The sequence below is a fragment of the Penicillium samsonianum genome (genome assembly GCF_028829775.1).
Source record: "Penicillium samsonianum strain IBT 33392 chromosome Unknown utg000003l_segment0_segment0, whole genome shotgun sequence".
NCBI lineage: Eukaryota > Fungi > Ascomycota > Eurotiomycetes > Eurotiales > Aspergillaceae > Penicillium > Penicillium samsonianum.
Genome location: NW_026643261.1, coordinates 1959421 through 1973862, shown reverse-complemented (window position 1 = coordinate 1973862; position 14442 = coordinate 1959421). Strand labels below are relative to the sequence as shown.

General features: G+C 49.2%; 5 protein-coding genes across 5 annotated transcripts; 2 read left to right on the top strand and 3 right to left on the bottom strand.

Moving 5' to 3' along the window:
* Positions 1-276: 276 nt before the first annotated feature.
* N7471_004325 (putative nucleotide-sugar transporter) lies at positions 277-1790 on the top strand (the record flags this gene model as incomplete). Its single annotated transcript, XM_057277044.1, has 4 exons — positions 277-360; positions 419-495; positions 570-1454; positions 1517-1790. The coding sequence occupies 4 exons, from the start codon at positions 277-279 to the stop codon at positions 1788-1790; spliced, it is 1320 nt and encodes a 439-aa protein (XP_057136654.1).
* Positions 1791-2420: 630 nt separating this feature from the next.
* Positions 2421-5220, bottom strand: N7471_004324 (AP-1 complex subunit gamma; the record flags this gene model as incomplete). The annotated part of the gene is made up of 5 exons (XM_057277043.1): positions 2421-2516; positions 2590-4720; positions 4772-4960; positions 5017-5140; positions 5211-5220. The coding sequence occupies 5 exons, from the start codon at positions 5218-5220 to the stop codon at positions 2421-2423; spliced, it is 2550 nt and encodes an 849-aa protein (XP_057136653.1).
* A 764-nt stretch (positions 5221-5984) lies between these two features.
* Positions 5985-8204, top strand: N7471_004323 (putative sterol o-acyltransferase (APE2)). The gene is made up of 6 exons (XM_057277042.1): positions 5985-6138; positions 6210-6650; positions 6707-7414; positions 7474-7729; positions 7790-7831; positions 7904-8204. Exons 1-6 carry the CDS (start codon positions 6014-6016, stop codon positions 7928-7930), a joined length of 1599 nt encoding a protein of 532 aa, XP_057136652.1. The 5' UTR covers positions 5985-6013; the 3' UTR covers positions 7931-8204.
* A 398-nt stretch (positions 8205-8602) lies between these two features.
* Positions 8603-8782, bottom strand: N7471_004322 (uncharacterized protein; the record flags this gene model as incomplete). The annotated part of the gene is made up of 1 exon (XM_057277041.1): positions 8603-8782. The coding sequence occupies one exon, from the start codon at positions 8780-8782 to the stop codon at positions 8603-8605; it is 180 nt and encodes a 59-aa protein (XP_057136651.1).
* Positions 8783-11493: 2711 nt separating this feature from the next.
* Positions 11494-13119, bottom strand: N7471_004321 (J domain-containing protein; the record flags this gene model as incomplete). Its single annotated transcript, XM_057277040.1, has 1 exon — positions 11494-13119. The coding sequence occupies one exon, from the start codon at positions 13117-13119 to the stop codon at positions 11494-11496; it is 1626 nt and encodes a 541-aa protein (XP_057136650.1).
* Positions 13120-14442: the final 1323 nt, after the last annotated feature.

Genomic DNA, 14442 nt, shown 5'->3' with positions numbered 1-14442 from the left:
AAATCAAGTACATAGGTAGCATTTGAGAGTACATGGATCAAGGATATATGTACTACTACATACAACGTTAAATGTAGAAGCCACCTGCAAATATGTCGACGGGTACCTTGTGGGGAGCCCCTGGGGCTGGAGGTACCGTGATCAACCTTGGAATGTTATCAGCTGCCCTCCGATAAGCTCTCCGCTTTGTCTCCTCACTTGGCTTCCGGCCCTTTGACTTCATCTTCTATCCTCTTAACACTTGGAATAACTTTTATCAACTTACAGTGGGACAAGATGGCAAACAATGCCCTCATTCCCCTCCTGGTCACGATGATGCTCGTGACCGGGGTGTGCAACACCATTCTCAATAAGTATCAGGTTCGTCCTCGATTCAGAGCTACAAAGAAACACGAACTAATCGCCGCACCTCGAACAGGATATGCAATGCGTGCGGAACTGCGATTCCCCAGATCCCAGCCAGCGGAAGCTGTTCGAGCAGCCGGTCATTCAAACGTAGGTTTCACCTCGTGTTGATGATACGGCTTCACAACACTAGCGATCAATACTGACACCAGGCGGTAACACAGAGCTGTAATGTTTATGGGTGAAATGGGCTGTTGGCTAGTTATCGGCTTGACCTTCCTCTACCGCCAATACATCGCACCACGCCTATCCAATGACCCCTCACCCCTCCTAACTGGCGGATACCACCCGATAAACGGCGATGACGAGGGCATTGATCATGAAGACGATCACACAGTTGATGGGCTCGATAGCGACAGCAGACACCCCAAGCCCCTGCTCGAAGATGACAGCCGCATCCCACTCCGCGGATGGAAGATCCTACTTCTTGCAGCGCCGTCGAGCTGTGATATCGCCGGCACGACCCTCATGAACGTGGGTCTTCTCTTTGTGGCAGCCAGTATCTACCAGATGACCCGGGGTGCTCTTGTCCTCTTCGTAGGCCTGTTCAGTGTCCTCTTCCTTCGCCGCAGGCTCCACTTATACCAGTGGAGTGCACTCTTCATTGTCGTCCTAGGTGTGGCTATTGTGGGTCTTTCTGGAGCTCTATTCAGTGGTGAATCAGGCCATGATATCACCCAGGATGGGAGTGCTACCGATGCGGCCTCGCATGCTCTTATGCAGGTTCGTGATGTGGCTCGGACCCCTGAGGCTGTTCAGGCTATCATTGGTGTGCTGCTTATTGCTGCAGCGCAGATCTTCACCGCCACACAGTTTGTGCTGGAGGAGTGGATTCTGGAGAATTACGCCATGGAACCGATCCATGTTGTGGGTTGGGAAGGCGTGTTCGGCTTTTTGGTTACTGTCGTCGGCATGTTGATCATGTATCTTGTTGTTGGACGGACCGATGCCGGCCGATATGGCTACTTTGATATCAAGCAGGGATTGCACGAGGTTCTCAATAACCGTGCTGTTGCCATATCCAGCGTGTTTATCATGATCAGTATCGGGTATGTGTTTATCTTGCTTCTCAACTCCCTGTTCCCGTCCTCCCCTCTAATATTTATTCCAGTGGCTTCAACTTCTTCGGTCTGTCTGTCACCCGCACTGTATCTGCTACCTCTCGTAGCACAATCGACACCTGCCGCACGCTCTTCATCTGGATTGTCTCGCTTGGACTAGGCTGGGAGACCTTCAAATGGCTCCAAGTTGCCGGCTTCGCGCTTCTTGTCTATGGAACCTTTTTGTTCAATGACATCGTCCGCCCTCCGCTCAAGGCTTGTTTGCCCCGTGACCGGAGAGAGGGAGAGGTGCTGCTTCCCGAAGGCCCCATTGAGCACATCTGATCAGCTTGGCTACCTGTTTTGGACTTGCTCTCTTGTGCCTTATAGATTGGGCTCACGCTTTGGATTTTGGATAAATCATTCGACCTTGCATTCCTTTGTTTCCTGCGATGGAGTTAATTGTCTCTTTGTTTCTTGGGGACTATATACTGATTTTTGATCTTTTCTTGAGGAGGCTGCAGTTGATCTGAGTTCTCTTTTGAAGTTATAGAGCCTTGCTTTTTTCCGCCCATCGCATTTCGATTTATGTGTTTGGATTTAATCCGTGTCATAGATGTCACAATGCACTTCAACATCTACTAGTATCTAATGAATACATCCATGTAGGGACACACTGCTAGTACAACTTTGATATGGGCCATTCACTACATGGACTTGATGCGATACACCCTGCACTTTCTCATACGCTAAAACTTTCATCTGAAGCATGTACAATAAGAACAATCCCTCCCACCAAGTAGTGAAACGAAGTATAAGAGAAAAGGAAATCAATGGCAAAAACAAAAGTCTAGATAGATAGTAAAAGCGAGGAAGGTGCAGAGAACCGGGGTGTATAGAACTGGATTTGACTGTTCATGGGAAAATTAAACATTCGTTCAGATGAAATTTTAGCTTCACTGCCACCGATTTGATCTACGGCTCGGACCAGTCCACTTGGTCGGTGACAGGGTTTCCACCGTCGCGGGCGGAAGTGACACGAAGACGGAGACGAAGTTTGGTAGGAAGACCCTAGAGGTAATAGGTTAGTTTGAGACCTAAAAGAAAGCAAGAGAGTAAGATAGGAAGGAGCAACTGGACATACCCCATTCAGAGCGGTCACACGCATTGATTGTGTACCCTCGTCGCCGGACTCTAGATCAGCCTTGCTGATTGCGCTCAGCTGCAACCGCTGGCTCTTTGGCACGGCAGCCTGCAAGCCGACGCTAGTGAATCGGTCGAAGTTGGACTCGTTGCGGAAGCGGGCCAGAATCTGGGCGTTGTTGCCGCTTCGCTGAACCTGCAAGGTAAGGACGAGGCCGTCCTTGTTGAGCGCAGTGTGTGCAGGGGTCGAAGCAGTGACGGGTGCGGGAGAGGTGGAGGGCGAAGGCGCCATGCCTCCTCCTGCACCTAGCAGATCCATCGAGGCGGATGCGGGTTGTGTGGGCTGAGGGGATGGCGAAGGACCGTTGGAGCCAAACAGGTCCATGATGGCGCTGTTCGCGTTCCTTTGGCCAGCAGGCCCCGGCGAGGGAGATGACATGCCCGAGTCTCCGCCAAGAATGTCTGCCAGCAGATCGGCGGTGTTCGATCCGGTCGATGTAGGGCTCGTGACAGGGGCGTCGGATCCGCCAACCAGGTCAAGGAGCAGGTCATGCTCTGCAGGTTTGGCGACCTTTGTCGTCGACTTCCCACGGAGAAGCTTACTCTGACGTTTCTTAGCAGTGGGGGCAGCACCTAGTACCCGTTGTTCCTCACGGATCTCAGGCGCGGGCATTCGCTCGAGGACGCCACGGCGGATTTGATCATAGCCGAAAAGGTTGGTGTATTCAACGGCACGTTGCTGAATTTCTACACTCAGGTCCGCGGTTCGGCTGGAAAGCAAACGGCGTAGGCGTTCAATTTGAGCGGGATCCGACATGCGTACAGTAAGCTTCATGGATGCAGTGATGATGTATTCGACGGCAATCTGGGAGGCGTAGGTGCTGTTGAGAATGTTGGTGAAGAGGTCAACAAGATCACTCTCCCGAACCTCCTTGACCAGTTCCTCTTCCTCGTACTGACCACCCTGAAGGAGGGAATCGGCATATTCACCAATGGTCCATGTCGCAGCCAGAGTGAGACCCTCTTGTGAGATGTCCTCCTTCAATGACGAGTAGAGCTTTTGTACTGCGTAGGTCTGCAGATCAGGGGTGGTAGCAATTAGACGGACGAATGAGGACAGGATCTGTTCTTTGACGTAGTTCCCAGCCAGCTTGAGAACCCGTAGAATGGTGTCCATGTGCCAGCGCTTGTTGGGTGCAAACCGATCGGCCGCGATGCCTATCTGTGTCGTCATCACGGACTTGAATTCGTTGTCGGCCACCTCCAGGAAGGCCAGCAGTTCCCGCACCAGCACCCGCACATTATCTTCGTTGATCAACATGAAGCTGAGATCGAGCGCTCGCCGGCGAATGCTAATATCAGGATCCCGCAGGCATTCCAAGATCGTGTTGCGATGCCTCTGCACTGCATTTGGTTCAATCGCGACAACCTTATTCAGGGTGTTCAACGCAACGTAGCGGATATTATTGTCCTTGTTTGCCAGGAATTTGCCGAGAATATTGACGCCAAGCACCCTCAGACCAGAGTCGGCTTCAATATCCAGAATCGTAAGAACGGCCTCATATAGAATGGAGTTGCCGACGTTCTTTGAGGAATCCGTATTGGTGGCCACCTGGGCCAGGATGTCGTTGATCAATTCGCTGGTGGCCACATCTCCCCGACCCAATACACGCAAGAACCGAAGGATCTTGACTTGGAGGAAAGGATCTGTGATGCCGGACACATCATGCTCGGGAGCATACCCGGAGGTTGTCAGTCCCTTCAAAGCGCGAACCAATCCTCCAGCCAACGGCCGGAACATTTCGATCACGCCCACTGGTCCTCCTTCCTCCTCCTCTTCTTCTTCCGCTTCACATAGATCAATCGCTAGTGTCAATCCACAGAGAAGAACGCCATGGTTCCGGTCCGACAACAGGTTCTTAGTTTTCTCGAGGAAGTGCTCGTACAGGTCTGGAACCTTGCGACATATCCGCATGGCACAGATTGCTGCTTTCCGTCGGATATAGGGGTTGGCGGTCGACATAAGGGTTTCGACTTCGGGGAATAGATCACGAGACATTTCAACCGACGCAATGTTTCCGAGGGTACAGAGAGCGAGGCCGACGATATATTGGTTGGAGTGGTTAAGGTCACTGCATTTTAGTTAGCACAGGGTCAGCCAAGTCTACTACAGTGAAACTTACTTTTTCAAAGAATTGGTCACAAGTGTCAGCACTTCTTGGTTCTCATCCAGCAACAGCATGGTGCCCAGATACCCCAACCGCTTGTCGGCGAATCGGTGTGAGGCGAGTAGTTTCAGACATTCGATTTGGCCGAAATGGGTCCGTTCTCCGAGAGTAAACAGATACAAGAGCTTGGCGACATTATTTCTCCTATCAATTGTTAAAGGCCGATCGAGTAATCGATTGAGGTGGATACTGAAGCTAACCGGATGCCGGAGTCATGACTCTCTTCTCGAAACGAGGCGCGAATAGCGGCACTTTCTTTTTGGATAACTGCACGTTCATCTGCGATAGTCTTTGCTGATCGGACGTTACGGATGAATTGCTTGACTATAGACAGATTGGATTGCGTGGTCAGAATGCATCTCAGGGGAGAGGAGGGGCGGCGGGCAGCACTTACGGGAAGACATGGCGGCCAGAGGGACCCCCGGCGGGGCGAGAAGGAGAGTTGTTCAATGGAGAAGAAGGGACGAAGTCAGGCGCAAGAAGGTGAACCAAGCACCGCGCTCATAAAACCAATGAAACAAAAGAAGTGTCAAGGCTGTTGGTTTGGAGGTCTGGACTGTTGTATTATTATTCCTCATGGCAGTCGACCTGGCATCTTGGCATGGGGCACTAGTATGGAAGAGGACTAGCTTGGCTACCCTGGATCACCTGACCCTTTGATACCATTAAGCTACACCGCCTTTGAATAGACACGGGCAGAATTATGACATAATTGGCGGGTTTGGACCTCCCGAGGTGGAAATTACATAGTTAGTTACATACTGCACAGTATAGTACAACCTCGGAAGTACCGAGATACCATACAGGCATACAAAGGATCTACTTGTCGAAAGAGAAAAGACTGCGGTTAACTTGTATCAAAGTAGAATATACAAACATAATAAAGATATTATGACATATCAACGTGTTAACAATTCAACAACTCAACAGTTTGCGTCTCTAAATACATCTGCCTAGCTCACATGTATAGTGTAATAACATACATACATACATACATAACTAACTAGTTAGTTACTGTATGTAGTACTATAAAGGCAGTCTGACGTAGTGGGCCGTGATTTTCCCAAGGTTGGTTTCCGAGTTTCGAGTCCCAAACAAATCCGAACAGGGCCGACCCCACATATTCTTAGGTGTTTCCAAGTTTCCATCTGTCATCGATGTGCAAACCCCCTGATTCTGCAATTGTGTCCATATAGGATGTCTAGCGCCGTCTCACAGGATGAATCTGCAACTCTGCGGCCGCGCGCCGTGCCGATACAGTCCGATGGAAAGTCCGATGTGGCTCTCCCTCTTCCGGTGGATAAGCTAGCCCAGGATACAAGGTAACTCGCCCCCAATTTGAACGACCGGACTGGATTTAAGGCAATAGCTAATCTGTTTGTCGCATCCGCAGTGGCCACTCAACCCCTGTTTCCGAAGATGCTCCCCCGTCAGCGCATTCGATCTCATCCGCGAGGAAGCAAGTCCGCGCCCGCAATCGCCTGTTTTATACTATAGACTATGTGCCTCGTGTGTCACATTTCGATCCCGATAGCGACTATCATAACTTCCGAGGGTTCTTTACTCTCTTTTGGATTGGCTTGGCCATCATGGTCGGGACCAGCATCTTGCGCAATATCAAGGATACCGGATATCCCCTACAGGTGCGCGTTTGGAGTCTCTTGACGGCCAATGTGTGGGCGATGGGGCTCAGCGATGCGGCTATGGTGATAACCTCAGGACTCGTTCTGCCTATGCACCGGCTGTGGCGGGGTCCGCAGTGGCTGCGATGGTCGCGCGGGGGTATGATCTTACAGAGCTTGGGTGAGGCATTTTGGCTGGTTCTATGGATAAAGTGAGTTTGTGGCTTGTTCGAACACTGGAACTCGGAGGGCTGACATGGAAAAACAGCTGGCCCTTCATGATGCAATGGACCTGGACTGCGCAGGTGTTCTTCACACTGCACACTCTGACCATCCTGATGAAACTGCATTCATACGCTTTCTATAATGGGCATCTCAGCGAGACAGAGCGCCGCCTTGCTTCCCTCGATAAGCCAGGCCCAAAGGCACCCGAGCCCCCGGCTGCCATTCATTACCCGGAGGTACACCGACGTCGGCCGTCAATGAAGCAGCATGACGAAGACCAGTCCGCAGAGCCATTGGAGAGACTGCGCGAAGATCTGGCCACGGAGTTGACCTCCCCGCTTGGCAACATATCATACCCGCAGAACCTGCACATTGGAAACTATGTTGACTTCCTCTTTTGTCCGACCCTTTGCTATGAGCTAGAGTATCCCCGCCGAAAGGAGCGACGCTGGTCAGAAATTGGCTGGAAGGCCGCTGCTGTATTTGGTTGCATCTTCCTGCTCACCCTGACAAGCGAGGAATTCATCGTCCCCGTGTTGACAGAGGCCAGCGCCCAACTCCATCTCGTCTCCAACATCACAGACAAGGCCCTCATCCTTGCCGAAACCATTAGCATGCTCCTATTTCCCTTCATGATCATCTTCTTGCTGGTGTTCCTTGTTATCTTCGAATATGTGCTGGGTGCGTTTGCAGAGCTAACTCGGTTCGCCGATCGTCACTTCTATGCAGACTGGTGGAATTCCTGTGACTGGTAAGTTGAAATTGCGATCCTACGCGTTCAGGTAATTTGATTAACCAATTTTTACGTAGGTTGGAATTTTCCCGCGAGTGGAACGTCCCAGTCCATCACTTCCTCTTCCGCCACGTCTACTGGCCCGCCCGGTGTAACTTCTCCCAGCCTGTGGCTATGGTTATCACATTCCTGGTCAGCTCTATATTCCATGAGCTAGTCATGAGCTGCATCACCAAGAAGCTTCGGGGATACGGTTTCCTAGCTATGATGCTCCAGCTGCCTATTGTTGCGATTCAAAAGTCTCGCTTTTTCCGTGGCCGGACAATCCTCAATGTAAGCTGTTATTTGTCTGCTGCTTTGATATTTTGCGGCTCTCGCTGACTTCGTGCCTAGAATGCCTTCTTCTGGTTCTCAATGATCTTGGGTCTGTCTATGGTAAGCTCTACATCCTCACTCTGAGATATGCAACATCCAGTATATTTGGTTCTAACCCTGTTTGCTCCTTAGATGTGTGCATTCTACGTTCTTGTTTAAATCGGACACTTGGTGCGCATGCGCCTAGACACGGCAAGCCAGCGAGAAGTAAATTGAGCCAAGGAAGGCATAGATCCCTGGCGGCTTGCTCTTAATATATGATACCATTACTAGGTGTCTCCCGCTCTTGTATATAGCTTCGTTTATCTTTAAAGCCCTAAACTGTGATTTGACATTGCTATTACCTGTAATGAAGTATACCACTTGTTTGTAGCGCCGTAAAAAAAGGTTGGCCATTTATGTGGCCTCTGTCGTTTACGAAGTAGTACTTGGGTAAACTGAAAACCCATTTCGTTCGACAGGGATGATGTTGGATATTGCTTTAGTACCTAGTTATTAGTATAGCATGTCCAGCCACATAGAGAACATTTTACCGATTAATTCACCCTCGAACATATGGATGCTCGGCCATGAGAATGTGTTGTCATCACCCCAAGCTTAGCAAGTTGGTCTGACAGCAGGGAACAGGTCCACGAAGTCTGGTATGTATTGGGCAAGTGGATCTATTCTTATTAACTTGTTGCCTCAAAATTTGGGATATAAAGCCGAGGCTACCTATACACCCAAGAGAATTTTCATATGGGAAAGGCCACCGAAGGCAGATCAGTTTACTATGATGCTTTAGGAAAAGCAACCTCATTCACCGATACGCTTGATGCAGTTGATTTATCTTCAACCCCAACGTTGAAGGAACATTGGCTTGTTCATAATCAGGTAAACCGCAGCCCGCACGGCTCCCATCATCTGGACTTTCGGCACATCACTGCAAAATGGGTTCTTCCCCTTTGCGTAAGGAAACTCTTGCACATCAAGGTTTGCCAACCCATTTGCCAAGCCAGCTCGGGTGCGCATCTCCGCGAGAAGGTCATGCCAGTTGCCGCCATTGTCGAGGAAATTCCGACGCTCAGCTCAATAGAGTGGAGCGTGGACGGTAATGTAGAGAGAATCGAAGCGCTGTCAGATTATACGGAGCGAGATAGCTGAAACGAAGAAGGTAGATAGTATTCGGTGGGGTCATAAGTAGGATCGGACAGAACCATGGCGTATAAGTAGTCTGTTATGCTGCATTGCGCTTGGCTCGTTGCCTGGCAATGCCTCATCGGGGTCGGACATATTGAAGCGATGAGCCGCCCATGCGCGACAGGGGCGTCGGGTCGAGACTTGAAGTCTATGTTATCCGGCTGTTTCCAATCATGCCAAAATACAACAATCCGGACCCAACCAAGCAAGGCCTCGGTAAGTATTCCCGCAAAGCCTCCAGTGCTATGAAGTCTCCAAGATTGTGCCTTCCCCAGGCGGTGTTCCTTCCTTAGTGAAACTAGGCGAGGAAACCTATAAATGACTCCAATTTCCTTTTCTCCCCCTAATATGTACATCGGAGATTGCGGGGGATCTGCCGATACCCGTCGAACCCACAGTGGCGCATTTATATATCGTGGCGTATGTCCGTGCATAACCGGTCTGCCAACTTGAGGGACCAGAAACCCGAAGTCGATAGGCAAGTACATATGCGCTCCCAGATATGATCGTGGCAACGAGAACACATGGACCAATACAGTCGGACTCATGGAGGCCAGATACACATCTCTTCACTAGGCTTCATGTTTACCCTTTCCTGACTCTATCAATTTGTGCAAATTTCACTCAAAAACACCCACCGAAGTCAGATACTCAGAGACTTCTACTGCCATCACACGTAGGTTCTTCCATGAGATTCTGCTATTGGAAGCCCGCGTTAGCCAGTAGCACAGCTTGACACCACATGTCATTCGTTCAGTATTCTGAGAAGCTACGGATCTAAACGATTCGCCAAAAACTAGTGACGTGGACATGGATGTATACCAATTTTGTGAATAGCCTAGCAGGAGCTTCACGAAGATAGCGATAATATGTCTTCGAGGTCTTCAACCAAAGTTTTCGAAATATATTGCATCCTATCGACACGCTGAGATAATTATGTTCACGGGAATTCTAGTCAAGTCTTATGTTCAATACCTAAATAGATATTGAGTTTTGCTTTGTTGATATCAAATATTATCTCAACATTTCTCAAACTAAATGTGGAACTAGACTCGGTATGATGTTGGGTTGTCTTTCCCGAGGCTTCTATTGCTGCTGCCGAATTTATACCTGAATATATGAAACATACAAGTCTGCAACACAAACGACTCAATTACCTGACGTAGCCTGGTGGGCTTTGAGAGTAAGCTAATCTCCTATCTTGCAAAATCTGTCACTTCAAGTCGGTTGATGCCGTGGCGAGGACAGTCTGACAGCAATAAAATGCATTAATATGCCTCAAATCCAGTCTACTAATTTCCAGAGAATTGAGAGTTGAAACAAGTATCTAGATAAACAGCCGAGAGTAAGAATCGCGTGAACCATGTGCCTGGGTGATGAGATATCTAGAAAGCCTTATTGTTGTTACATCTCGCCATTATTCTTTGATGGATGCAATAGACCTTGACTACCTGCCTGATATTGGTTATCTCCCTTGATAGGTTTAGCACAGAAAACTGCATTCTCTCCTTTGAATAGAAGGTCGCATGTGGTGTGGGTGTTGTGCATCCTCCATCCAGGCCAACCAGGTCGTGTTGAATAAAAGGTCTCCTATGAACACGCATCAGCCTCTTGACTCTTAAACGATGAGTATGATGAAAGGCTCTTATATTGGGTTGCTTCTTAAGGGCAGAAACGACAATCAAATTCGTATTGAGCCTCGACCCTTGACGGTTCAACAAGGCTGAACAGCCCCCAATAGTATAAAAAGTCAGTATTTGCAGTCTTCTAAACATTCTCAAGGTTGAACTGATCAAACAAGTATCCCTAAGTACATCAACAGTCTATTCTTAGAAAATCCAACCCACCATACACAAACTTATGAGGCTTTCCCCGCCACCTTCTGTGGCCCCATTTTCCAGCCCGACCCAACCCAACCCACATATCCGTCTTACAACTCGGAACAAAAACAGAAGAAACAAAGAAACCAACAAAGGATCAAGGTTATTGCATATCATATCATGTGAGAAAGCGTAATTCGTTAATTGGATTTCTCCAAAAGGTAGTCCACGGGGTATCTTAGGTAGAAATAGCCCGGGAGTAACAACGTATATAAAAAAAATAGAAGAGAAGAAAACAAAAAAAAGACAAGAACGGGAGAAGGAAGAATGTAGTCGGCAGTAAGCAGAACCCGACAAGACAATTTCATACGCCACAAGTGCAGGATTTGAGGCAAGACAGATGCAACACACCATCCACACCCATATCCGCCCTAATGCGCTATCGGCAATGACAAAGATACACCCGGTCTTGGCCACTCGTCCCAGCTGCGCGGGGATAAGCAGACTAGGTGACACGAATGGAAATCGAAGCCCTCCCAAAAAAAAGTCCCCATGTTTGGTGGAACAGGCGACGCATATGCGAAAAGCGGAGAATTGGAAACGCCCCGACTCCTTGACAAATTGAAAAAAAATAAGATAATGTTTAAAAGTAAAATGCGAAGTATATTGTAGGCGTGATTTGTCGTATGTGATCATGTTTCATGGGTTTCATGGTTGATTGAATTAATAAGCAGACTGTCGTCTCCCCACAGCAGGAGGACGATACTCCTCGTCGTAGTAATGGGCGCGTCTCGGCGAGTAACTGACATCGTCTGGCTTGTATGCCCGGCCGTACTTAACGTCCTTTTCCTTCGGGCGGGCGATGTATTCGACGTCCGGATGAGGGCGAGAAGAAGGGCGCGCAGATCGGGTCTCAACCCGAGGCGAGGCTTCTGTGGTGTAGGTTTGATAGGTACTGCTTCGCTTGGGTGTCTGTCGTGTAGAGGGTATGCGATCCCGGTCGGGGGATCTCGCTGGGCGGTACTTTGATGATGATTTCGGTTCCACGACAACGTGGTCTGCTTCCTGGACGATCTTGTAGCGGGTTGCGGTCTTGGGAGAAGCGCCTCTCGGGAGCATTTCAGGGGTACTGGGACTGGAATAACCCGAGTCGTTGCGATCGCGCATTTTAGAAGTTCGCGATGGTAGTGGCTCGTGAGCCATTTCGTAGAGTGTTGAGTCCCGGCTCTCCCGCTTTGGGCGGGTGAAGCCAGCAGTGGTTGCGGAGCGGGTGTTGAGGAACGAAGGGCGGAGAGACGCCTTGATACCCGGGGTGGTTGCGGAGGGTTGCATCTTGGGTGGCTTGACCTCGTAGGTTCGGGGCGACTCCAGATGCTCGTAGGAATTGTCGCGCGACGAAGAACGATGGCGGGTGCGGGTGGACCGTCCCGCGGATCGCGAACCGGAAGACTCTGGTTCCGCCGAGTCGTGACCATGGTACCGTCGTGGGGACTTGGAACTCCGGGCTTTGGATGCGATATAGTCCTCTGCATTGAAGTACTGACTATCGATCTTGGATTGCCAGTGATCGGACACATCGCCATCCTCGTCGTAGCGACGTTCACGGCGACGAGAGGAGTCCGATGGTCGGGGTCGCGAATCGCGCTCTCGGCGGGGTGTTGTTGAAGTTCGTTTCGTGGGAACATAGCGGGGAACACTAGAATCAGATGCGTCCTCCTCGGATTCTGCATAGGATTCAAAGGTAGTTTCGTACTTTGCCTCGGACTGTCGTTGTCGTCGTCGCTCCTGATCACGCGTCTTCGCACGGTCGGAATGTGTCGCCTTGGTCGTCTCCCGCTGTTCCTTCGCTTGGTGATATGTGCTCATCGGTGTTCGAGACTTCTTCTTCTCCTCTGTCGGTTTCGTCTTTGAACGCACGCCAAAATCTTCGAATTTGCGAGACATGGAGCGTGGTTCGTCCGTGAATCGCATTTCTTCAAAGAAGACTTCCATCGGGACCCTCTCCTCCACGATGTGGCCATTGCGGAATTCGCGATTGCCGGGTCCACTCCCTCGCGAAGAGTTGTACATAGCGTCCGTTCGTCTGCGTTCCAGCAGTTCACGTTTCAACTCGGCTATCTTGACTTTTTGGTCATGTTTAGTCCGTCGGACATCGTCCGAGAGAAGTTCATAGGCTTGTTGGACTTTCTGGAATTCATCTTGGGCAGCAATCCGCTGCGACTCATCTTGGATCTTGTCAGGATGGCACTTGAGAACCCGCTTTCGGTGGGCGGCCCTGATTTCAGGGATGGTGGCATCCTTGGCAACACCAAGCACTGCATATGGGTCTATATCTGGTGGTGAGGACATTGTAGGCAATGTTTGTTTTCAATGCCCTGGATTGAATGGGATGAAAGAAGATAAAAGTGTGAGGGGGGGGAAAGAGGCGGTGGAGATATGGAATGTCAACAACCTGACGTTGACGTAGCAAAGATTCCACACCGATCCAGAATGAACTGGAGATGATTTGCAATGCAGGAAGAATTAAAGGGAATTGTTATCAATATGGCCGATTTGCCATGAGGATTAGACCAAAGACAAAATAACAGTTCAAAAAGACTTAGATGGGACAATAATGAATCAGCTGTCAGAGCCGTCTATTCTCAGACTCCCGAGCCAACCGAATAATGTCAGGGGCGAACAAATGACTGCGCCACAAAAGAGAAGGTCTGAAATTTAAGATGTAATAACGAGACATAGAGAGTCACATAGACATAGAAGAAAAAAAAGATAGGATCTTATCAAGACGTTCAAAGACATTCAAAGCCAGATGCCCAACCTAATATCCTATTCCCCTCTAATTAATCATTAAAATCATTCTCTTCCCCAGTACTCTCTTTCACCGGTCGTTATTGGTCTGAGCACTTCATCCGATTTGTTGAAATTCCTGCCAATCAATCCCCGAACATTTTGCCTGTACGGTGGGGCGATCAACACGAGGACCATGATCCCTCCATTTCCAAAGGGATCGGGTCGCCCCCCCTCTCTTGGGAATCGTCATGACGCTAATCCTTCCTTCTTCTTCTCGATTCAGTCTCTCCTGCATATCCCCAACTTTCCTATAATCGCTAGTGCCTGCGGGTTTTTGGCCATTTTAGGGTTCGGTCGCCTCACTGCTTTCGCATTATTTCGCATTATTTACTTTTCTTCTATTTTTTTCGCCTTGTCCAAGGCACACACCCCAGCCAGTCATATCCAACTCGCTTGTTTAACCTGGAACGTTTAATTGGGTGTTTGATATACGTTGTATCTGTACCTAGGTACATTTTACGGAAAATCAGTGCCTGTCTCGTCCCATGGTAAAGCCCCCGTCTTCCCGAAAGGTTCCGTGGGCCTTAAATCTCCTTCTCTGAAGAATGTCTCCGTACATTGTTTCTATATATAGTTAGCTAGTTACTACCTAGATTATCATGTTTCAATATCCAATATTTGATTCTCATCTAATTCAATGGGAATACATTCTCTAATATTATTACTAGAAACCTCTAGATCCTACGGAACACGAAGTACCTTTGACTGTTCAGGCATTGATTCGCACCCAATAATTTCCCAAGCTAAAACAGATGGCACAGCTGGCACTTGTCCCACACCGGTCCCATTATACAACGTGTCTTTGCTAAACACCCCCACCCG